The sequence below is a fragment of the Amphiprion ocellaris genome, chromosome 21 (genome assembly GCF_022539595.1).
Source record: "Amphiprion ocellaris isolate individual 3 ecotype Okinawa chromosome 21, ASM2253959v1, whole genome shotgun sequence".
Lineage (NCBI taxonomy): Eukaryota > Metazoa > Chordata > Actinopteri > Pomacentridae > Amphiprion > Amphiprion ocellaris.
This window is the reverse complement of record NC_072786.1, coordinates 11491837-11515257: the sequence shown is the minus strand read 5'-3', so window position 1 is coordinate 11515257 and position 23421 is coordinate 11491837. Positions and strand designations below refer to the sequence as shown.

The window sequence follows — 23421 nt, the reverse complement described above, 5'->3', positions numbered from 1 at the left end:
TATGCCCTATGTGATAACGGTGGTTTGCAGGAATGTGGCAGGGAAGAGCACAGCGCGTCCTCCTCTAAAACGCTTTGTTAGCTCTGCGGCATGGGTTGACACTGAAGAGCCCTCTCTGATGATGAAGGGGTAAGACATGCCAAGGAGACGGAAACCATGCTGGCTGCGTCACACGAGTCCTGTACAGCGGATTCCGATGCATAAAGATGGCAGCTTTCAGGTGTAATATCATCACTGTCTGCCACACAGTGCACTTAATGTTCACTGGAGAATATAGGAATCTGTTAAGACCGCAGTAAACGTGTATTTTATAGTGTTGATAGAAGATTCCTGCAAATATGCACCTTCTTGGAAGAAATGTATGTCACATTTTCTGATTTCATTCCAATTAGTGTCAGATAATCAACAGTAAGTAGAGTGTGTAAAGAAGCACTGATAGGATGTGCGGATATTTGGGGAAACATGCAAACCAAAGGGTGACATTAGCTGATACAAAAAGAGGGAAAATCAGCGATGAGGATGATGATGACACCTAACCACACGGCCGCCATCTTTCATGCATCTGGTCCATCTCCCTTTGCATGGAAAAGTGTTTGTCAGACGTTTCCTTTTTTCAAAATCAAACACATTTTTGCTGTGTGTCTTTGCAAAAAATGTAAAGTAATTAGTGCTGTGGACTTTTTTTTAATTCAGTGGCACCGTGTGCTTTCACGTTTGGACAACGAAAGTTTAACGAGCCAAAATTATGGCTTAGGTGATGAAAAATCAAGCACTTTTAACCCTCTGATCCCCAAAGCCTGCCAGCAGGTTTTAAAAGCATGTTACTTTTATTTTAATTGCCAAAATAATGCTTTTTATCAGAGCTAGAATCTGTGAAGACAGAAAGAATAGTCACATGTTCAACTTTCCAGTAATCCTTGAACTACATCATCTATGAATTGCCATTGTGTTGCTCACCTTAAAATAGAGATACTTACAAAATCACTTAATTCTGCATGTTTCATTTAAAATTTCACCAAAAAGAAACCTTTTTGCAATAACCAGATTGTGTGTATATATATATATATATATATATATATATATATATATATATATATATATATATATATAAATAAAAATTAAATTCTTAATTAAAGTATCTGTAATATGTAGAGCTAACATCTTTTATTTCAGTATTGGTAAAACCTGTGGGCATGTAAAAAATGTTTCTGCAAACTAAATAGTCAAAGAAATTAAATGTTTCTTTTTCTATGGTTTGTTTTACTGTAACTGTCATACTGCACAAGAGACATTTTGAGTTCTTTCTACTTCTAGTCATGGTTGTTCTGTTTCCATCGAGGTGTGGGACTCTATATTACTGTGAAAAACGAGCCCACAGCAAGTAAAAATGTGACAGGAGCCAGAAAAAAGGGGGGTTCAGAGGGTTAATTCTCTTCAAATATCTGAAAGGTTGTGAAAGTTGCTTTATGGCTTCATGCTATAATATTGGAGTGTGTAGTTTGCATTGCTGGGAGTGCATTGTTATATTGCAAAAAAAAAAAAAAAAGGATTTCAAACATAATCAAAAAAAACCTTTTCTGTGTTCAGCAGGTAAATGTAAATCAACGACCACTTCAGGGGTGTCTGCATCTGCCTGCTTACGTTCAATGCATATGCATGATACTGTATGTGCATCGGTGCATGGGCGCACAAAATGTGGTTCTGTAGCTGATGCCTGTCCGTGAATGTGAACTGTGTGTTTGTGAATGCCTGACCCATGCATGCCCACAGGACGGCCTGCAACAACACAGACTGCCGGTCAGAGGACGAGCAGAAGGAGGAGTCAGTGGCAGAGAGGAGGAGGTCCAGTCTCAGTGAGCTGGGCAGCAAACTCACCTCCCTCATTCTGCCCCTTAAGACGTTAGTCCAACCAAATACCCACCGCTAGACGTCTGTAGCGACACTGTCTGAAGAGTTGATCACTTGGCTGCACCCAGGTTCCAGTAGTTGTAACTCTACTGCTTTCTCACGTCATCTGTGGCACTAAATAGTCATTCATTTGTAGTTTATTTTAGAGATTACACTGAAAATGTGTATAAAACTTTGGCATTTTGACACCAGCGACAGATAAGTCAGACTCAGAATTTTTGCCATTTCAGAAATTGATGTCAACTGTTCAATCACCTAGTGTATATTATAACAAAATGACTGTTTTTGAGTCATGATCAGGGTGGCAAACAGCAAAATTTATTAAAAATAACACTGAGTGAAGCTATGGAACCTCCTGAGTGATGAAACTCTTCCATTACATGGGTCTATGCTGGACTAGCCTCTTCGCTCCAGGGGCTCAGTGGCTTTTTTTTAATCATGTTAACAGATCAAGTTTATTTAGTTTTTTTTTACTGCAAAAGGGCCAGAAATGAACAGTTTCCTTTCACCTGTTAACCAGCTTGAGATCAATGTGTGTGAATGTGACCAATGATTCTGCAAACTTTTGTTTTTGTTTCATGCATGGATCTCAAGTTCTGACTTACTTGTGCAAAAAAAAAAAAAAAGCATTTATCAGTTTCATCTTTACCGGGCTTCTGTCATTTACTAACCATTTTAACAATTTTATGTGCAAATTGTTTAGGACTCTTGGGCTGTTTTCTTTATTTTTGACTGAGTTTCTCGTTTTTTCTCAACTATCCTTCCTCTTTTCCTCCCTCCACATGACTCAGGAGTCAGGATGAGCTGTTTGTAATGCTGTAAGTGTGTAGGGAGGATTCTATCTCTATGCAGCCAAACAATAAACGCATGCAAAAGGCCTGTATTTATCGAGCAAGAGTGCCAATCAAAAGCCACTCACAACTTTGCACCGACTCCCGTAATGACTGTGAAGTGATTTGAAGCAGCACTCCTACTCTTGACAGGTTTCAGGCCAAAATTGTCGGCTGCCTTTGATTAATAAGTGGATGCTCAAATCCACCTCCATGCCAACTGCTATTAACAGCTGCTTACAGCTTTTTCATTACGGTGATGATGTGAATGGTTCAGCATCTTATATGAAATGGGTGGTAAAAAAAAATGCACTTAATTGAAGCCAACTTTTAATTTCAGCTAATTTCTTGCCTGCCATCCATTGCATAAGTTACCACAAATGACGCACATATTTTAAAAAGTGGCACTACCCTCCGATGACTTTTATCACAGATCATTTTTGGTAACTTCGCTCTCTGGTAACATTTCTCATTTTACTCAGTGTCCATCCATCTCTGCTGTCCCTTTGTCTGTTTATCCTGCAGTAACTTTAATTTTTGTTCTTTTAGCCCGAGTCCTTCGTCCAGCCCCACGTCCACAGACCCAGGAATGGCTCAGTCTCTGTCCCACAGTCTGACCAGCTCTCGGGCAGCGGCGGCAGCAGCAGTGGCCAGAGGAGGCAGGGGGCTGTGGCTCTGGTTGGCCATGGTGGTGGTGCTAGCAGGTACGCTACTTTTGCTGGTATTGGTGGTGTTAGGATGCATTTTTATTTTCTGTTTTGTAAATATTGCTGACAAATGTCAAACTGGCAGCAGGAAAATTGGTTTTTAAGCACTTTCATATCTTGGGTCATTTGCATCCTAAAATAGCATTGCTTGATGGTTTATATAATTTTTGAAAATATTAGCCATTCATAAATGTCCAAATTGTTCCTTTTTTATTGCATTCATATTTTAGTGTAGTTGGATACATTGAGCTTTTTCTGATATACCACCATTTATACCATATAAACCAAATAGACTCACTTCTATGTCATTGTGTCTGGCTTTAGGCTTGTAACAGTGACACAATGCTGCCACCATGAGGTCACGCTGGAAATTACAACGCTGTCCTGTATATTTTGATCCAGTATACCACAATTACATATACGGTGAAAATCACTTTTACATTCTGTCACCAGAACACTGTTAAAGCATTGCTGAAGAGTTCATGTTATGCGAACCTAAAGGTTCATTATTTTAATTTTGGTGTCTGTTTAATCTGCATTAATGTACAAAAAAGATGTCTTTTTTCATACTGCAAATTGCTGAAGTCTCTCTCTAAAGTCGCTGAATTTTTGTCATGTGACTGTTGGTATGTCACATAATTTCACAGTTGTGCAGAGGAACACAGAATTGTTAGTTTAGTTTTTTTTCCAGAATCTGGTAGAAAAAATCAAACAGAATTCTTTCTGTTTTTACAATTTCTGGTCCTGATAAATGGTGTAATTTTGGCATTATTTTTCTTTTAACCCTTTGATGCATAGACCACATCAGGAGATACCCATTTTCCATTGGATTTGGGTCACTTTTGACCCAGGTTATGCATCAAAGGGTTAAAGACATCAGGACTGAGTTTCAGAGGATTAAAAGCTAGAACTGTAGAGGAAAACCAGGAAGATGAGTTACTAGCTGACAAAAAAACATGAATTTCACTGGTTATTGGTCACAAGTAAGCCAAGATATGCATTTAAGGGGTAAATCAGTTGAGTTTGATTTTTTGCATAGATGTTTTTCTAAGTCTTGGAAGTAATATTTCTGTCTCTACATTTGTTTGGCAGCTCTCCTGGCTCTGCTGGCCAGCCTGGTGATGCAGCCTGCGGTGGATGCGGCCCCTGTGGGGACGGGGGACTCCTGGATGACCATCCAGCAGCTGCTGTGGCCCTACACGGGACTCCGTCATAACGGACAGCCCCCCGTCTAGCCCGGGTCCTGCTGGATGCTGCTCCCGCCCATCGGCCCTCTGCAGAGATTTTCTGCACACTGAGGTTAGAGATGGAAAAAGAAAAGTGTGTGACTCCTGAGCAGAGGCTGTTGGTGTGTTTACTGGTGCCTGAAGATTCCTAAAACGAGACTTTGCAATGGCAGCACAGGCCAGGCTTCGGGGGAGTGTTAACCCCACGGAGGATTTTATGCATCACATCACGTTTGCTAAACTAGTTAGTCTGTGTGTATGCATGTGTCTGTGTTTACGAGAAGCAGTTACAGATCACAGCAGCCGGCATCCTTCACAACGGGCCGCTCAACTTCATGTTATGATGCTGTCAGTGTGGCTGGCAACCATCTACCTGGATCATCGTTCAAATCAGGGTGGATCAGACATCAGAGCTGGCACTAATCATGTCACTTAATATAAGAATGATAGCACTGATGTGTTGTTTTAATGAGCTGCTCCAACTGTGCCACTCAGCTTTTTAAATACATTTCATGGATCCTGGAGACTGCCAGCCTTTTTAATGGGATTTTACATTCATTTCCTCATCGGTCGCAGAGGACATTTTATAACTTTTAAGTCTAAAAACACTGGTAATAAACTTTCATTGTAAGTGTTTTTAAGTGTTTATGAAATCTATATTTATGAGTTTGCTAGTTTTGAGTGAGAAGATGTGAATGTTTATTTTTGTTAAGTTATAAATCTGCATCGTTTCAGTCTCAACACCAAAGGGTTGTTTTTGTTTTTTTAAATTATGTTTTTCCTCTACAAGTTCTTGCTGTGGTTGTCACCGTTCAACTTCATACACTTTTGTATGTCCCAAAGACGATGCGTGGATCTTTGCACAAATAAAGTAGCCAATTCTACAATAGCAGATGTGTGTTCTGACGTGTATTTAGATTCAAATGTCTTTATTTTGTAATTTAGGAATACATGAGGGGTCTGGTGGCACACAGCAGGCTCTGCACTGTGTCCACAAACAGATGGTGTGATTCTCTAGTTCTAGCTACACCACCAGGGCTCATGCTGTCCTGTAACATGTGGATGAAGGTGGAGTGGAACTCGCTGCTTGGATGATGGTCTGGAGAAAAATCTTCACTCTCCTCTGTGATCTCCAGCTTTTGACTTCTCTGAGCACCCAGCAGGTAAAGACTCCAGGAGTCCTCAGGTACAGGGGCGGAGTCGAGGTGCTCGCACACCTGGCAGAGGAAAGAGCACTTTTAAAAGGTCCAAAAGAGAAATTAAAAGTGGCTGTTTGCCGTTTTATCTCAGCTCTGTCCTGTAATCTCACCATTTTTGTTGCGTGACCTCATCCTTTTATTCTCCTCAGTCTGTAATGATCATATCTGTGGTTGTATAACCTGCTGCCACTAAACTGAAAACATTGAATTGTTTGACTTGGTGCCAGTGCAGAGGTGGTTGGAATGAGCCTCCACATGTAGCTGGTGACTCATTTTTTTTACAGGAGGACACACATTATTTATATTTATAGCTGTTTATACCGTCCTCTGACCAACAGATCGCAGCAGATCTATCACTAGTTACTTGAAAAAAAAAATCTGGCAGCAATGGTGTCAGAAAAATGGAGCAATAATGTTCAAAAAACAGTTTAAATGATGATGTAAAGCAACAAATTACTATTTTTTTATGTGAACGCAACGTACAAATTTGTCCTTTTTTTGCAGTAAACATGTATATTATAGATACTATTTGCAACTGAATAAAATGGCAAATCTGGAAAATTAGAGTTGAAAAATCATTGGCCATTTGTCAGTCCTGAATATAATTTTTTGCTGATTTAAATATAGTTAAACAGTTTGATTTTACAATCACACACTGTAAAAGAAAAAAATACGATTTGTAAAAACACATATTTGATGTGGGCCTTGAACAATTTGGGCCATTAAAAAAAGTAGTAGTTAAATGATGATTTGCCGTTTTTCTGTACATAATAGACTTTTTCTAATATAATGCTACTAACAGGGAATAGGCTGTGTGTGTTCGTATGGGTAATATTACCTGCATGACCAGATGTTCGGCTCCACATTTAGAATTCCACTTGCTCCATGAGAAAGCGCAGGCAGAAGCAAAGAGGGCCATCTGTTCGTAGGCAGCATGTTCTGTTAGAGGATCCTGAAGAGGACAGAAACCGCACAGAACACTTTAAAATGCACTGAAAAATAGTGATATGCAAACACGTATTAGCTGTAAATGTGAGTCAAAAATAGTTTCAGTTTACAATAATTTATGATCCGTTTACGAATACATTTTCATCTTGTGGCTTCTCCAAGTTGTGTTGGGTAAATACAGGAAAGCATGTAGCACCATATGATGTAATAATTTACTGAAAATGAAATAAAAATTGGACTTATCCTGAAAGAAAATGTAGTAAAACCGAATAATGCAACTTCAACCAGGTGTAATAAGTGTTTATGACTGGTTATGTATATTTATGTCGTGTAGGTGTTATAAATTCTTATGTCTTCTCCCTTTAAATGATGTGTTGCTGAACATTGTTTAGCTGAATTTTGGCTCTTTCCACGAGGCAGTATTTTGTTGGTAGTCTCTGGTACATAGAATTAAAAGGAATCACTGGGGGAAAGTCAATCGGTGGGTCTCTAGTGCTACTCAGATGCTTGCCTGACCTGGAAATCAGAATTCCTACATAGTGATTTACCACCAGAAGATGCTGTTGCATGATCAGTTTGAAAAAAATAAAATAACTGACTTTAATGGTAATTCATTGTAGTGGTAAGAAGAAAGAAACAGAACAGCCCTCTTTCTACCTGGGAACAAACAGTAGGCAGGAAGTGAGTGATAAAGCAGATGTACCTGTCTTCTCACAAAGACAATATAGCAGACACAACATAAATACACATAGACATAAATCAACATTGATTTTTTTTATAGAGCGTTAAAGTTTTGCGAAGCCAGGGGGCGGGACTACTTGATTGACAGTCCGGTCTGGAATGATTGACAGGTGCTATGGAGGAGGCAGCAGAGACTCTGCTCTCCTTGTTTGGATTAATTCTGATATAATAACTGTTGGTTTATTTATCGGTGGAGCAGCAGAACATTTTCCACAGACAGTTTTCCTCCCTGTTGGCTTGTTTTAACCAGTTTTCTACCTTCGCCTGATTCTACCAGCAGACACTGAAAGGACTCTGATAGTTCAGTAAGTAAATGTTTATTTTCGTATCGGTGCCGCTTTTAATGCACTTTATATGCAGCTTTAGTGTCAGATATAATGTGTGCCATGCACTCCAGATGTTGGTGGAGTTTGTTTCAGTGTGTGTTGACCAGAGAAGAAAGTTAGCATAGTAAATATTAGCTTTAATGTTAGCGATGCTAACCGAGCTAGCTGCTCAGTCGCAGCCTGATTAAAGCTAACGTAGCATCAAGCTAATGTGTTGAGTTGCATGTAAACAGCTGAAGTGTGTTGTGTTCCTGTAATGTGGTTCATTAAGTTCATAAAACTGTGGCTGGTTGACATTAATGTAATGTTCAGGAAACTTAAATGTGATTAAAACAGTAACGTTAATGTTCTTGTTGTCAGTAATCAGCTTTAATTTGACACTAAACAGACTCTGATAGTTTTAAATGACATCAGTTTCATTAATTTGTTGAAAATTGTCTCATTTGTTGTTGTGATGTTGCTGCTAATTCATTAAAAGCAGATGACCCGTGCTGAAGATACGTTTAGTTCTAGTATCAGAAGTACAAGAAGGAAAATGGAAGTTTAGTCAAAGATTTCAGGATTAAAATAACTAAATGAGTCTTTATGCCTCAAACTTTATTTTTACAATAAAGAAATAATGAAATAATCACAGATAATAAAAATATAAATAGCAGAGAAAACCTGAGAGAATAATTTCCTGAAAAGTCTGTGAAGGAAAAGCAGCTTTTTTATCCTGAAAGATCAGAATCAGCTCCAACATCTGCATCTGACAGCATCAAGTCAACCAGAAAGAAAAGAAAAAAGAAAATGACTTCTTTCTGATCACATCTGTTCCGCTGCTCACAGTCTGCTGCTGCTCACATTCTTCACATTTATTTTTTATTTTTATTTTTACATTTCACCCACAGCGTGCTTTAGGGCAGCCAGGTTGGACTTGATGTTTGAAATACTGACTGACAGCTCAGATTTAACTGTCTGTAGTTCCATTTTGATGGATGTTAAACTTTCTCAAAGCCGCCAGGAGCTGGGTCTTTAAAATAACTGCCGTCTCGTTACAGAGTAAAAGTAGCAGTTCCTCCTTTAAGGTCAGAGATTGCAGCATCTGAGGGCCTCTTCCAAAGAAGATGTAGTTGATGAAGGCGTTCTGGAGCAGGACCAGAAGGACCACGACCAAGCAGCCTTGAGATCTTAGACAGCGTCTCCCTCAGGTGGGTGTCAACAGTGTTCACGGTCAGGTTTGTGGTAATCCTGTCAAAAAACAAAACAGAAAAAAATCTAGATTATAAATCAATATGTAACCAAAGCACTCTGTGTATAATGCCATAGTATAGGATGTAGTTCAGAAAATGTGAAAGTATAGTATACTTTTCAAGAATAACATAGTATGACCTGTAGTTCATAGTATAGCATGTTGGCAAAAAAAACCAACTGATTATTATGTGGTTGAAAAAGTGCAAAATGATAGGATGTTGCCTAAAATTGTCATGTATGATATGTGGTTCAAAAAATGTCATAGTGCAGTATATTGTCAAAATAGTATGTTTTTCAAGAAAACATCAGAGTATATGTCGTCTAAAAAATGCCATAAAATAATATTTCATTGCACAAGTAAAAGTATAGTAATTTTTAAAATTGTTCAAATTCTTATATGTTGCTAAAAAACAAAAAAAAAACTAAAACAAAAAAAAAGTCATAGTAATATGTCAATTTATAAAGCCTATAGTATAGAGTGTCACCCAACAAACGTCATAGTATAGCATGTCGCTCTAAAAATGTCATAGTATAGCATGTCACCCAAAAAATGTCATAGTATAGCATGTCGTCCAACAAACATAATAGTATAGCATGTCGCTCTAAAAATGTCATAGTATAGCATGTCGTCCAAAAAACATAATAGTATAGCATGTCGATCTAAAAACGACATAGTATAGCATGTCACTCTAAAATTGTCATAGTATAGCCTTTGGTTCAACAAACATCATAGTATAGCATGTCGTCCAAAAAACATCATCGTATAGCATGTGGCTCAAAAAACGTCATTGTATAGCATGTCGCTCTTGAAACGTCATAGTATAGCATGTCGCTCTAAAACGTTATAGTATAACATGTCACTCTAAAAACATCATAGTATAGCCTTTGGTCCAAAAAATGTTGTTTTGTCCCGGCTGTCTGAAGTAGGTGAGGAGCAACACAAAAACAGTCCAAACGCTGGTTTCCAGAGGGTTAGATGAGTATTTATTTGAAAGAGGAAGTTTACAACAACACAACATGTGAGGGGGTTAAAAGCAAATGGGTGTTAGTAAAATAAAAATAAATAAACAGAACTAAAAGTGAACTTCATGTTGACATTGATGGGTATCCCAACCAGGAACAAAGTAAAAGATAATCAATACAAAAAAAAATCCTCTTCCTGTTCACTTCTTAAAACCCAAAAACACACCGCAGTAGCACCCTAAACTAAAACTACCAATGGGTTTCCTGTTTTCCTTTGTGAACAATTCAAAGGTCCCTCTCTATCTCCCCACACATCCACCAACCACTGGAACACATCTCCAAAGTTCTGCTGGGCCAGCTCAGCTTCCCCTCAGAAGAAGTGCCGCCACCTGCCAGATGAAGGAGCCTTTTGAGAGGCAGCTGGCATCGTGATTGGACTGTACTTTGGTCTGTTCCAATCCAGCTTCAGCTCCAGAGACGGCAGGCGGGACGAGTCAACGGAGGCCTGGTGGACGAAGGCATGCAGCTGAGTACAATCCAGAAAACAACAGAGGAGGAGTGCAGCGGCCCAGAGCCAGAACAAACAGAGTATGTCTCTTAGAAAACATCATAGTATAGCCTTTGGTATGAAAAAAACGCCATCATATACATCGTATATTGTACAAATAACAAGTCAAAGGAAAGAGACATACATTGTAGAATTGTAGTAATGGTGGGCTGACTGATTTACTGATTATCAGTATTTTATTTTTTTACTGATTTATGGTAATAAATAAATTTAAAAATGGCGCTACTTTGGCTCTGAACCTTTATCTACCTGTGGTCGCTCTGTCTTCTGGAGTGATTTGATTGGTTATACGTCACGAATAAAACTCCTTTAACTTAACATCTGTAAACAAAACAAAAACGTATCAACAAAGTTTCCTGTTAGAATTTGTGTTCTTCTAAGTTTAACTCCAAGATTTTAAATACTTTCACTTACTGCAAATGAATATCTACTCCAAATGTCTCACTAATCATCATCAGCCTTAAAAACCCACAAAACACCCCTCTATACTCGACCACACTTAGTACAGTCCGGTTCCCCCTTCTATAAATCTGCTTGGAATCTTCCACTTCCTGTTTGTCAAAGTGGCCTTCTACCTGGACAGGTTTTGTTGGAGCTCATGCAACAAACATTTTGGGTAACTGCACTTTAATATGGATGGATGACACTGAATTAGAGTCTGTTTTAATGAGACTGAGTTAAGATGTGTAGCTCTGTCATTAAATAGGAAATTATTTCTCAGAATTCACAGAGAAAAGTCTGAAATGTTTGCTAGGTTAGCGTCCCACATGTTCTTTGGCTCAGCTAAAGCTAACTCTCCAACTTCTGGATCTCTTGAGTTGCTTGTTAAAATATCTTGCTGTAGGTGCTGAAGCTCAGAAAGTCTGAGATGTTTGTTCAAAATAAGCTCATTCTCAAGTCTGATCTGAACTGTCCTCTTTTGTTTGAACTTTCCCTAAACTTAAGAGTTAATGACAGAGCAGCACATCCAGACTCAGTCTCATTTATGGAGAGATTAAACTTCAGTGTCATTCATTGATGTTAAAGTGCAGTTTTTCAAATGTTTGTTGCACATGCTCCCGACCAAACCAGTCCAGGTGGGAGATGATGTGAAGAGAAAGCTCCAGAGGATGAATATCACACATTTACATTGGAAATAAATGTCCTTTAATTAGACATTGTCATGCAAAAGTTGGATTTCCCTTTGTTGAGTGCTTTGTTGATGTTGGTTTCTAAATGTTTTCTGACACTCGTCCCCAAAGATTAAAACCTTCTACGGCTCACAAGCTGCAACAATTCACACATTATCAACTATCATTCTTACTAAACTAAGATAAAAAGTGAAAAACTGTCTGATTCCTGCATCATGAATGTAAATCTTTTTGGTTTTTATGACAGTAAACTGAATATATTTGGGTTTGACATTTTATAAACCAAAGCAAGAAATGAATTACTGGAGAAAACTATCAACAGATTAATGGACAAAGAAAATGTGTTTTCCAACATATATGGCTGAATTACTCCAACATTACAAGATACATGCAATTTGAATTCAATTTTATTTATATAACACCAATTACAGGTCAAATTGTCTCAAGACACTTTATTTTTATATTTTTTGTCATATTTAAAATATGACAAATTAAGAAATGTAAACCTCTTGACTAATCCAATTCATTATTTGGTTTTTAAGAGACTAATCGACAACTAAAATAACTTTCTCCACTAAAACTAATAAACATGAGGTCAAATAGAAGGAACAGTTTTAAATACTGCAGTCCCACGATGACAAGAATAAAGTTTGTCAACAAAAACTAAATCTGTTGGTGGATTCCATTAAAGTCCTAATAAATGAAACTAAAGTGTGATACTAAAGGTTTGTGGTGCTAAAAATGTCCAAGTAAAGATATCAAGTTGAACATCTGGATGGAGGTTGATAAAAGTTGACTTTCTTTCATTTCTCTGGAGCGACTCCATGGATTTTATGGATGGTTAAAGACCTGCTCTTCTAGTGGTCTTCCTTCTAGTCGCTATAAAAAGTCAGTCCATCCTGGCCGACTTCAACACCTCTTCATGACAACTTGTTCTGCCTTCGACCTGGTGGAAACTCCAGAAACTCAGGAAAACCCGTGGAGACTCGAAGAACTCGTGGAGACTCGAAAAACTCGTCGGGCGGGGGAAGGTGTGGTGGGCGGTGGGGGGAGTCAGGGCGGAGAGTAGGGGGGGGGGGGGGGGGGGGCCCCCCCCCCCCACCCCCCCCCCCCCCCCCCCCCTACTCTCCGCCCTGACTCCACCCAGACTCCGCCTTGGCTCCGCCCATGTGGTCACTTGAGGAACTACGATGCCAAAGGGACGACGAATTTATTTCTTTTCATCTGATCTGTAGCTCAGTGAGTTAAGGATTTGCCTGTGGAGCTGCAGGTCGCTGGTTCAAGACCAGACCAGTCTTAAGTTTTTTGAAAATCCTGACAAAGACAAAGAAAGAAAATTGCCGGTGGTGGGTCTTGAACCTGCGACCCTCCACTTGGGAGTCCATCTTCTTACTCCCTGAGCTACTCGCTCAGATACTAATTCTTCTTTTTTTTGCGCATTTATCATCTATTTTTTGTCGTTTTCGAGTTTTTTTTTTAAGTCGAGTCTCGACTCGACCGTTTTTCTCAGGAGGTTGGACTTCAGCCTTTGGCTGGAGGGTGGAACCCTCAGTTCCAAGACTTTCCAAAGCCTCCACACCTCCCGAGTCCTCAGGACCTGAGCTTTCACACAGTCTGAGGGCTGAAATTTTCTAAGTCCCACAGTAGTTCTCTGTTAGTTTGAACCTTTCCACAGTCTGAGGACGGAAATCTTAAAAGTTCTTGAGTAGTTCTCTGTTAGTTTGAACCTTCAGACAGTCTGATGACTGAAGTTTTAAAAGTTTCTCAGTACTTCTCTGTCAGTTTGAACTTTCTGGTTAACAGAAGCCTTAAAACTTGTGACCATGAGTCTTGATTTCACATTTAGACCATCCATCTGAGTTCTTCTCAGACCTTCACCTGTGGGTTTTTTAGAAATCCTCAACAAACTTTGATTCTCTTCACTGAACAGTAAAGTTTGTGGAGATCAGAAGGTAACATTAGTTTGATCAATGCCTTCAACTACTAGTAGACTTTATCTGGAAAGCAGTTTTCTGAAATGAGTTCTTAGTAAATCTGTCCACAATCAAACCAAGAACATAGAAAGAGGAAATGTTTGAAGAAACAACTTGATGTTTTCATTTCAGACTAGAAAACGCTTGAAGACCTTGATCTGTTTTTGCTCTTTTTGATCGTTTTGTCTCTTCTGTTTAATTTGATCTTCTAAAGTCTAACTGGTGTCTTTTCAAATGTTTTGTCTTTAGTTTGATTCTTCTTAAATGTTTAGTTTTGCTCTTTTCTCACCTTTTATTCTTTTCTAACGTCTGATTTGATTTTGAAATGTTTTCTCTTTTTAATGTTTAATTTTTTTTTTCAAATGTTTTATCGGCTTGTTTGAATTTTTTTTCTTTCCCAATATTTAATTTTTCGATTAAATCTTTGTTTTTCTTTTTAAATGTTTTACCACCTTTTAATGCTTAATTTTTGTTTTAAATGCTTCATTGTATTTTCTGTTTAATTCCTATTTGAAGTTTTATTGTCTTTAAGATGTAATTTTCTAATTAAACATTTAATTTTTTAATTAAATGTTTTGTCTTTTTAAAGGTTTAATCTAATTAAATGTTTTGTATTTTTAAAAATGTTTAATATTCTTCTTGTTTAATTGTATTTTTTAAATGTTTAATTATTGAAAATATTTTATCTGTAATTTTTAATATTTGTATTTTAAAAATTTTGTTTAATTTCATAATTACATGAGTTGTATCTTGTTTAATTATGTAATTCAATATTTTGTCTGTTTAATATAATTTAATTGTCTTTAATGTTTATATTAAACAGACAAATTTTTTTCCTTTGATTTAATTGCTTTTTGTTATGTAGTTTATTTCTTTAATCTTCTTTTTCTGTCATGATTTTAACCCCAACCTTAAAAATGAAATAAACCCTTAAATCACAGTGAAAATATTTCTGTCACAATCATGAGTTAGTCAATTATTCAGTTTCTCAATTCAACTTTATTTGTTTAGCACTTTTTACACAGATGACAAAACTAAACAAGCAAAGAGAAAAAAACCTATGCTAAAACTATGATTAAAACTCAAAAACATTTTTAAAAAAAGATTTAACATGGTAATAAAATATGTTGTGTCCAGGGGATGGAGGGAGTTTATTGAAGTCTTCTTGGGCTCACATGGGAAATTATTTAAAATATAAACTTGATATTCAGTCTAAGGAAACTGGAAACTGTAGAATAACAGAAGAACCAACAATATCTCCTGTTTTTCTCCTTTAATGAGTCGACTCTTCTTGTGCTTTCAGACCAAAGAACTACAGACTCTTCACAACCTGCTCAAACTCTTGGTACAGGACCTGACCACACGGGTCAAGAAGGTTTCCATCTCATTTCTACTCTGAAGCTCACCTTCTCCTGCTCAAACTGCTGACAAATGTTTCTGCTGCTCTAAAGTCTGGTCTCCAGAACTTCCTAAAAACTCTCAAAGTCTCTTCTGCTGCAGGTTGCTTTGTAGAACTGTTGCAGAAAACCTCACTAAACCACATGGAGGGGCCTCAAGATAGTCGTCCAAATGAAACCATACAAAAACCAAACTAGCACAACCCAAACGCTAAAGTCTCCTGCAGCCTACCAGAGAAGCTCTGAGAACAGAGAATCAGGACAGGAACTCTTACCTTCTGGACAACCAACGCTGGTTCACAAACAAGAATTCAGAATGTGTCTGACCAAAAACCTCTAAAGACTCACTACAGCCAAGATAAAGACACAACTCAGCTGCACCAAATCCACTAATCACTGCACACATTAGCACCATGTGCTAACTGTGGCTAAAGAACCACATTTACCAAGACAACTATCCAGTACAAAGCCCTAAAACACACCAAGAAACACATTAAAGACGATTTTACTGCTGGAAGCTGTGGGCCAACGCCTAAAGAACAAACTAACGCAACGGAGCCAAACCCGGTTCAGTGGTGCAGAGAAGCAGAGGAAATGTTTGTCTACAGCTAAATAAAGCAGGAAGACACTGAGCTGCTCAGGTGTTTCTGATAACACCAAGCAGCCACCTGGACAGCCAATAGGAACACAGCTTACTGGAAGTCCAGAGGGCTGGGTTAGTGAAGGAAATTTAGTTTAAAGTTGAAGCAGAAAGTTAACAAAGAAAGTTGAAAACCACCTTCTGATACCTGAAATCTCTGAGTTTTCACACAAAGAACACCTGAACATGTCAAACTGGTTCCATAGTAGAACCATCATTGTAAAAACGTCATAGTATGGTGTGTTGCTCAAAAAACATTAGGACCCGGCTGTCTAGGGTCGCCGAGGAGCAACACAAAAACAGGACAAACGCTGGTTTCCAGGGGGTTAGGAGGATATTTATTTGAAAGAGGAAGTTTACAACAACACAACATGTGAGCAGAAAAATCACAAAGTCTGTCTTTAGTTCAGCTGAAAGTATTAGTTTTTGTCTTTTTTATTGACCAAACTTTTCAGGAAGTAGATGAAGAATAATTGAAGCTCTCATGTAGAAGTCCAACTTATTTTGGATCCTTGTGGAGAGTTTAATCTTAGAGTTTGTACAGCTGTTGAGTTTTTAGAGTCACATGGATTGTTTTGACATTTAATAACCGAGTCCTGAAATAAAATTACAGTTGTGGATTTCTGTCATTTAGTCTGGACTAAACAAATAACAGCAGCATAAATCTCAAATGTCATTATGAGGAGTCTGGATTGAGGTTTCTCACTTGATAATGATCAAAATATGAAATTTAGGTTGGTTTAAAGGAATATTTCACCTTAAATCTTTGAGTGTTGACCTAAAAGGTTGGTTTCAGGAAGTATTCCACCTACAAGGTCCTCAAACATCCACCTTAAAGGAACATTCCACCAAAAATCCTTGGACATGCACATAAAATGTTGGTTTAACCGAGTATTCCATCCAAAATCCTCAGAGACCTGAGGGGCTGGTTAAAAGGAATATTCCACCTAAAACGTCAAATATAGACCCGAAAGGGTGGTTTAGAAAAAATCCTTCAATGTAGACCAAAAAAAGTTAGTATGGAGGAATATTCCACCTGAAATGTAGACCTGAGAAGTGGTTTGGAAGAATATACCATCCTAAACATCCTTAAATGTAGACTAAAAGACGGTTTGGAAGAAAATTCCACCTAAAATCCTCCAATGTAGACCTGAAAGGTGAGTTTAATGGTATATTCCACCTAAAATTCACTACTGTAGACCTTGGAGGTTGGTCTGATGGTATATTTTACCCAACATCCTTTAACATAAACTTAAAAAGTTCATTCAAAGAAATATTCCACCTAAAATCCTTCAATGTAGACCAAAAAATCTTGGTGTAAAGGAGTATTCCACCTTAAATGTAGACCTAAAGGATGGTTTGGAGTAATATTCTACTCTAAAATCTTCCAATGTAGACCTAAAAGGTTGATCTGATGGTATATTCTACTCAACATCCTGGAACATTTACCTAAAAGGTTGGTTTAATGGTATATTCCCAGAAGAACCCTTGAACATCAGGCTTAATGGTATATTCCCCCCAAAATACTTGTAAATATACCAAGAAGTCAGTGTAAAGGAAATGTAGACCTAAAAGGATTGTTTAAAGGAATATTTAAACGATTATTTTCATTATTTAATAATCTGTTATCAGTCAGCACCCTGGCAAACTTATTTTCATCATTTTTTTTAGTGGAAGTCACAAATAAAGGAGCTCTTGGTTTTTCCTGGCGTTACTGAGTCCAAAGCTGCTGTTTCATGTCATTCCGCTGTTGGTACCCTTTTCCACTGTTTGTGGGATTGCCCACCTATTTTGCAGTTCTGGGATTCAATTATTGATAAGCTCTGTACAATTTTTAAGTGTCATTTGAACTTGAGTGCTCGAACTTGTCTCCTTGGTCTGGAGGACGAACTGCCTATGCGATTTGGTAAGCGAAAGCTGTTGCATATACTGCTACATTGCGCTCGAAAGCGCATAATGATGCATTGGATTTTGGATGAAGCCCCCTCCCATCATCAGTGGCTCCAAACGGTTATTGCCATAATACCAATGGAGGCTTTCTCCACTCTGTTGATGAATAAGCCATATGCATTTTACAAGACCTGGGACCCTTTCTTAGACTACTTGGACTTCTCCTCTGCACGAAGACTGCGATCCGGCTTACTGTCAATGGCTTGGCCAAAAGAATGTTAAAGTCGCTGCGGATTCACCAATTTTCATTTTATTTATTTAATTTCTATGTTTTTGTAACGCTCTGCTTTGCACAAAATGTTCAATAAAAATATATATTAAAAAAAAAAGCTGCTGTTTCAACACAGATACGTTCACATGCATCCACAAACCTCTCAGCACTCAAACACCCACAGACAGGAGGCCGGCTGGACCGAGGCTCGGCGGCGTCCTCAGACCCACGAGTCGGGGAGTCGCTGAACTTGTTGGTCCGGTTTGAAGGCCTCCGTGTGGTCCAGTAGAAGTCCACGTAGTCGGTGTTGGCTTTGAACCACAGTGACTGGCCACCATCAGGTGGACCGGCTCGTCCTCGTAGGACTCCTCCTGTAGCCTTGAGGGAACCACAGGAACATTCAGTAGCTGTTGGAGTTCTTCCTGTCAGGCTCGTGGTAGAACGGCTCTGAAGAATCTTTTACTTGTCTTATCTGGAACAATCTAACAGCCTAAACTGTTAACAGCGATGTAAAGAAGCAAACACACAGGCATAGATTAGGACTCAAACTAGATTTATTTTAGAAAACAAATCAACTTAGAGGCATTTGTTCACACATGTGGCTGAATAGGAGGCCGTCCAATCAGATTTGAGGTCTTCACTCTGTAGGTTGTTTGTTCGGTGAGACTCTTGGACCTCCATCAGCTGACGTGGATGTTTGATGGTCTTCCTCTCTAGTGCCAGATGATTCATCCATGAATTCAGCAGCTACAGACTGAAATGAAGCTCATGCTGCTATTATTGAATTCCTGTTCCAGATCAAATGTTCTGAGCTCACCTTGAATGCAGCCGTCTGCTGTCTGATAGTTTTTCTCATTGTAGTCTTCAATAAAGTCTTTTTCCTCATGTCAGGATGTGGTGAGACTCTTTCTCAGTCTCTGCAGACGTCCCTCATTGTGCATCTCCAGAGAAGAAACAGAAAAACTGGTCACTGCTTCAGCATCACAAACGCTCTCCAGCATTTAGAGTGTTTTAGGAATTCATTCATTGTGTTGTGAACTTTGAAGGAGCAGAAACTTTACAGCTGCCAAAGATATGAGCTTCAATTCTGGATGTTTTAGGAAATGAAGTTCATCAAATGAACACTTGATTATTGCTGATAACTATCATTAAATTACTGAAGAAATCTGACATAAAAACCTGTAAACTCTCAGGCAGCTTTTGTTAAAGTTTGTCTATAATTTTATCATCATGTTCTGGAACCAGGACTCTGCAGAAGTTTCTTCAAACAGATACTTGTGTGTTTCTATTTCAGGCCTCAGGTTTGAACGTACAGCAGAGGATTAGAAAGGAGTGATTTTAATATTTAAATCAGTCCAGTAAATGTTTGGCGTGAAAATTATTAAAATTTTGATTTAGATACATTTGTGTCAAATAATATTGTAGAGTCTCACTTAAATGTATCCAAATGAGTTCAGTGTATTTACATTTTATAGAATATTTGATTTCTTAATCTCAATACTGTAGGGTCTGACCCTAAATATTATAATAATGATGTCAATTTAAATAATATTTTAGTGCAGAGTCATAAACTTTAATCAGCTAAACTTACATAATAAATATCACTGTACAATCTTAACCTGAACATTCATATTATTGAAGTAAATTTATATAAATCGTGATATTCTAGAGTCTTAACTGGAATATTTCTAAATTTAATCTTTTTGTATTGTGCTGATAAACAACAATAACCCGACTTTCAGATAATATTTGTTTTCTGTGACTGTGAGACTAAATTCCTCCACATTCTGGAACCTTACCAGCTTTAGGAATAAATAAAAATAAAATCTGTTCATTTCCACATTATGCACATTTATTTATTCTTAATATCTCAGACTGAATGGTAGCTGGCAGTAAAAACAAACTCATCTGCTGGACTGAGTTTCCCAAAATGGAAACATGGACAGAATTTAACACTCGTATATCCATGGCAACGCTAACGTTTCTGCTTCTTACCAAAGTTCACAACACAAGTAAAGATTTTAATGTAAATCTTCAGGGATGACTGCTAACCATAAGTATTCTGATCAATACTTCATGATCAATATCAGGACAGATGTTACAACTCCAGCTGTTGCATTAGACTGCAGTTATTCACAGAGAAATTAAAACATCACATTCCTCATAAACACTAGATGGGACTTTTATTAAATAAAGTGTTGGTGAATAAACAGTGTAAAAAGTGCAAAGCAGCTCCATTAAATCAGGAGATGTGAGACTTCCACAGCATGGATCACCATCTGCTGTGTTGATTCATAGCTGAATGTCAGAATGAACTGAGCTAGAAAAGCTGCTTTGAGCTGCAACATTACGGTCTGACAATCCAACACCATCACAGTTTTCATCTGGTTGTTTTGCTCCAACATGCTGTGAAGTTCAGTTTTTACCTGAATCAATACAGAGATTCTATTTTCAACCAAGACTGGAATAAAAATTAGAATGTTATGAGGTTATTAATGCAACTAAATCCTTTCAGATGGAAAGATTTACTTCTAAGTTCTAATTCAAGTTTCAGTTGGAGCACATTGCATTCACAAAGAAAAACAGCGAAACCTTCATAGCAACATTTAATAAACCTAAAGCTTCCCTGTTGGCACATTGGTGGAGTTTGTTACTGAGCATCTGAACCTTAAATCCAGTGAGACGACCATCTTCAGTCGAGGCCAGTCAGAGAACTTCAAGACCTTCCATCAGCTGGACCAGATGTGGCATCAGCTCCCTCTGAACATCTGGATGACAGAAGAAAAGACAGAAATCAAACACAGATCACAGAAATACAATTTATTCACTTTTATCATTTTATAAAAGTAGCATGAACTTTATTAAAACTTGACATCAGTAATGAAAGTAAATGTTTTTATCTCATGTTGAAGCTAAATTTAAAGTCAATTTTAATGACAGTTTATCCTGAGAGGAGTGAGAATGGAGCTTTTCTTTCCTTTTTAGAATATTCCCTCAAAATATTCTGTTTATTATTGGCTTTAGAAGCATTTTTCCTTATTTATTTATTTTTAGATACCTCAGACTGATACACTTTGCTGGTTTGCAGATAATTTCATGTACAATGACAATAAAGATCTTCTAACTTTATTTTTATTTTTATTTTTTCTGTTAAAAAATTTTGCCACCCTTGTATATATTGTAAATAAAGCTGCTGTAACAATGTAAATTTCCCCTGGAGTGGGGAGAAATAAAGAACTTTATCTTATCTTATCTTATTATAACATATTTTGCTAAAACAAGAACTGCAAACCTTCTCAACCATCTCTCAGGCTGCAAAATTCCAACTGCAACCAAGAACTATATGATGTAGTTATTATTATAATCTTTCCTGAACCAGCCCTGGAATTAATAAAAATCTGTATATGGATATGATTTTCTCTGATGGAACCACTATGGAAGCTGTAGTAACAATTAACTATCCTTTGAAGGGAAAGATTAGGTCTTCTTCAGGTGGATAAAAAAAATGCTCTCCCTTAAAAAACAAAAAAAAATGCGTACAATAAAGTAAATCTCTTCTGCACTGCACACATACTACACTTTTGTATAACTCTGGATGTCAGAGTAAAGGCAGACAGATCCACAGATCAGCCACAACATTCTGACCACTGACAGCTGAAGAGAACAACATCCATCATCTTGTTCTAATGTAACGTTCTGCTGGGAAACCTTGACATTCATGTGGATGTTTGACATGTACCACCACCTAAACACTGCAGGACAAACAACCCCCTAGTCTCCATGGCAACAGCAGTCCTTGATGCCAGCTGCCACCCTCAGCAGGACAAACTAAAACTGCTACTACAGGAGTGGTCCGAGGAACACGACAGAGCTAAGCTGTTCACCTGGGTTCCACACTCCCCACATCCAGATCTGATTGAGCATCTGTGGGATGGTCCAGGATCAGCCTGGTCTAGGTAGGACCCACCCTGCAACCCACAGGATCCACAGAATCCACAGGACATCCCCAGAGGTTCTGATGAACCACTGGGTCAGAGGAGTTTTAGTAGCATAAAGGGACCAACACAGTATTAGTCAGGTGGTCAGAATGTTATACTGTCATGCTGATTATATGATCAGTAAATGTTACCATCAATTATAACATCCACATTGATCAGGAAAAAAAACTATCAGTTCATTCAGAAACTGTGGGGTTAAACCTAAAAACACAGACCTCAACAGCAGTTTGTGTCAAAGCACAACACCAGCCGGTTTTCACTAAAGAAGCTTTAAGAGCAACAGTTAAATGACAGTTTTGTTCTCATTAAGTTCAGAGTCAGCCAAAATAATGTATACACGTCAGGAAAAGAAAAATTTTTATAAATATTTCATATGGATAAGTACTTCTACACATATAGATACCTCTTTCAAAGTTTGATCAAATCACGACAACTCTGTGTCCTGTTGTACGATGTTTTCCCAACAGATGGCGCTACCCTCATGAATGGAGCATCAACAAGTGACGTCTACAACACAACAGAAATGTCTGGAAGCCAGTAGCCACCACTTTGAGCACCTCTTGTAATTGTAGAGGCCAAAGATAACTTTTATTATTCTCGTGATGTCTGAATAAATTTGGTATTGAAATATTTATGCAAGTTTTTCTTTTCCTGATGTGTGTAAACATTATTTTGGCTTACTCTGTATAATGGGTTTCTTACAGGTCACCAGGCAACATCTTTTTATAATAATGACAAACATACCTGCATTCTACAGGAGTGATTTTCCTCATGTGCAGGTAAAGATGTGTGAGGAGCTTAGAGATGACAGGAGCAGGAGTCATCCTCACTAATTCAGCTTCCACCTAGAAACAGAAAGACCACAAACAAACACACTGATATACTCTCAAACGTTCAACCTCACAGCCTCAAAATATCTGTTTAGGAAGTGTTGTGTTTCTAAATTCTGCTGAAAGCATTGACAAACATTCTCTTACAAGGTTGTGTAAAAAGCAGCCTGTCCTCTGAGCTACTGAGAAATTTTCCTGAACAAAGTTTCTACGTGTAAATCAGCTCAACAAAAACTAAAGCCTCAGTCAGAGATAACAGGTATCGCAAATTATAAAGAACTTTCTTTGTTAACTCAGACTTTCTGCTTCAACCTCACATAAAAAGGGGAGTTTAACTCGTCAGGTGACTGAAAATGAACGGCTTGTGCTGTTCTAGATCCAAAAGTAGGATGTTTCAACTCATGTTTTACTACAAATACATGCAGTAATAAATAAATACAATGGCTGGTTGTTAGTTTATTCACTATTAATGTCATTTTATATACTGGATTGAACTTGAGCAATTGAAGAGAGAAGGAATTTAATGAAATTATGGAGATTAAGAGAGGTAATGTTGCGCAATGTTAATTTAAGCGCAGTTTAATTCAAACCAGCTCAATGTTAAACTTCAGTGCAGCTGAACGGGTTTCAGTTAACCTTAAAG

At 37.9% G+C, this 23421-nt stretch overlaps 2 protein-coding genes and 1 long non-coding RNA gene across 10 annotated transcripts in view; 1 reads left to right on the top strand and 2 right to left on the bottom strand.

The window, feature by feature from the left end:
- lrmp (lymphoid-restricted membrane protein) overlaps positions 1–5560 on the top strand; it is a 53311-nt gene extending 47751 nt beyond the window's left edge. For 3 of the 8 annotated variants that reach the window (XM_055006625.1, XM_055006624.1, XM_023287705.3), the window contains exons 36-39: positions 31–129; positions 1771–1899; positions 3288–3442; positions 4538–5560. In XM_055006625.1, the coding sequence (XP_054862600.1) occupies positions 31–129; positions 1771–1899; positions 3288–3442; positions 4538–4680 (526 nt within the window). In that variant the 3' untranslated portion in view covers positions 4681–5560. Of the gene's footprint in view, positions 1–30; positions 130–1770; positions 1900–2699; positions 2727–3287; positions 3443–4537 lie in introns of all 8 variants that reach the window. The other 5 variants (XM_055006627.1, XM_055006629.1, XM_055006626.1 and 2 more) reach the window with 5 other exon arrangements.
- A 52-nt stretch (positions 5561–5612) lies between these two features.
- On the bottom strand, positions 5613–7135 carry LOC111580116 (dynein axonemal intermediate chain 7-like). The gene is made up of 2 exons (XM_023287706.3): positions 6709–7135; positions 5613–5888 (listed from the first exon to the last, which is right to left on the bottom strand). Exons 1-2 carry the CDS (start codon positions 6787–6789, stop codon positions 5613–5615), a joined length of 357 nt encoding a protein of 118 aa, XP_023143474.2. The 5' UTR covers positions 6790–7135.
- Positions 7136–18486: 11351 nt separating this feature from the next.
- Positions 18487–23072, bottom strand: LOC129347865 (uncharacterized). The gene is made up of 3 exons (XR_008600165.1): positions 22693–23072; positions 18768–20718; positions 18487–18704 (listed from the first exon to the last, which is right to left on the bottom strand). It is a non-coding gene; the product is annotated as an uncharacterized LOC129347865 (long non-coding RNA).
- Positions 23073–23421: the final 349 nt, after the last annotated feature.

Coding starts and splice junctions, on each gene's coding strand:
- LOC111580116 (XM_023287706.3), bottom strand. CDS start 6,789: ATGGCCCTCTTTGCTTCTGCCTGCGCTTTCTCATGGAGCAAGTGGAAT. Junction 5,889..6,708: donor CCGAACATCTGGTCATGCAG/GTAATATTACCC, acceptor TTCCTCTGCCAG/GTGTGCGAGCACCTCGACTC.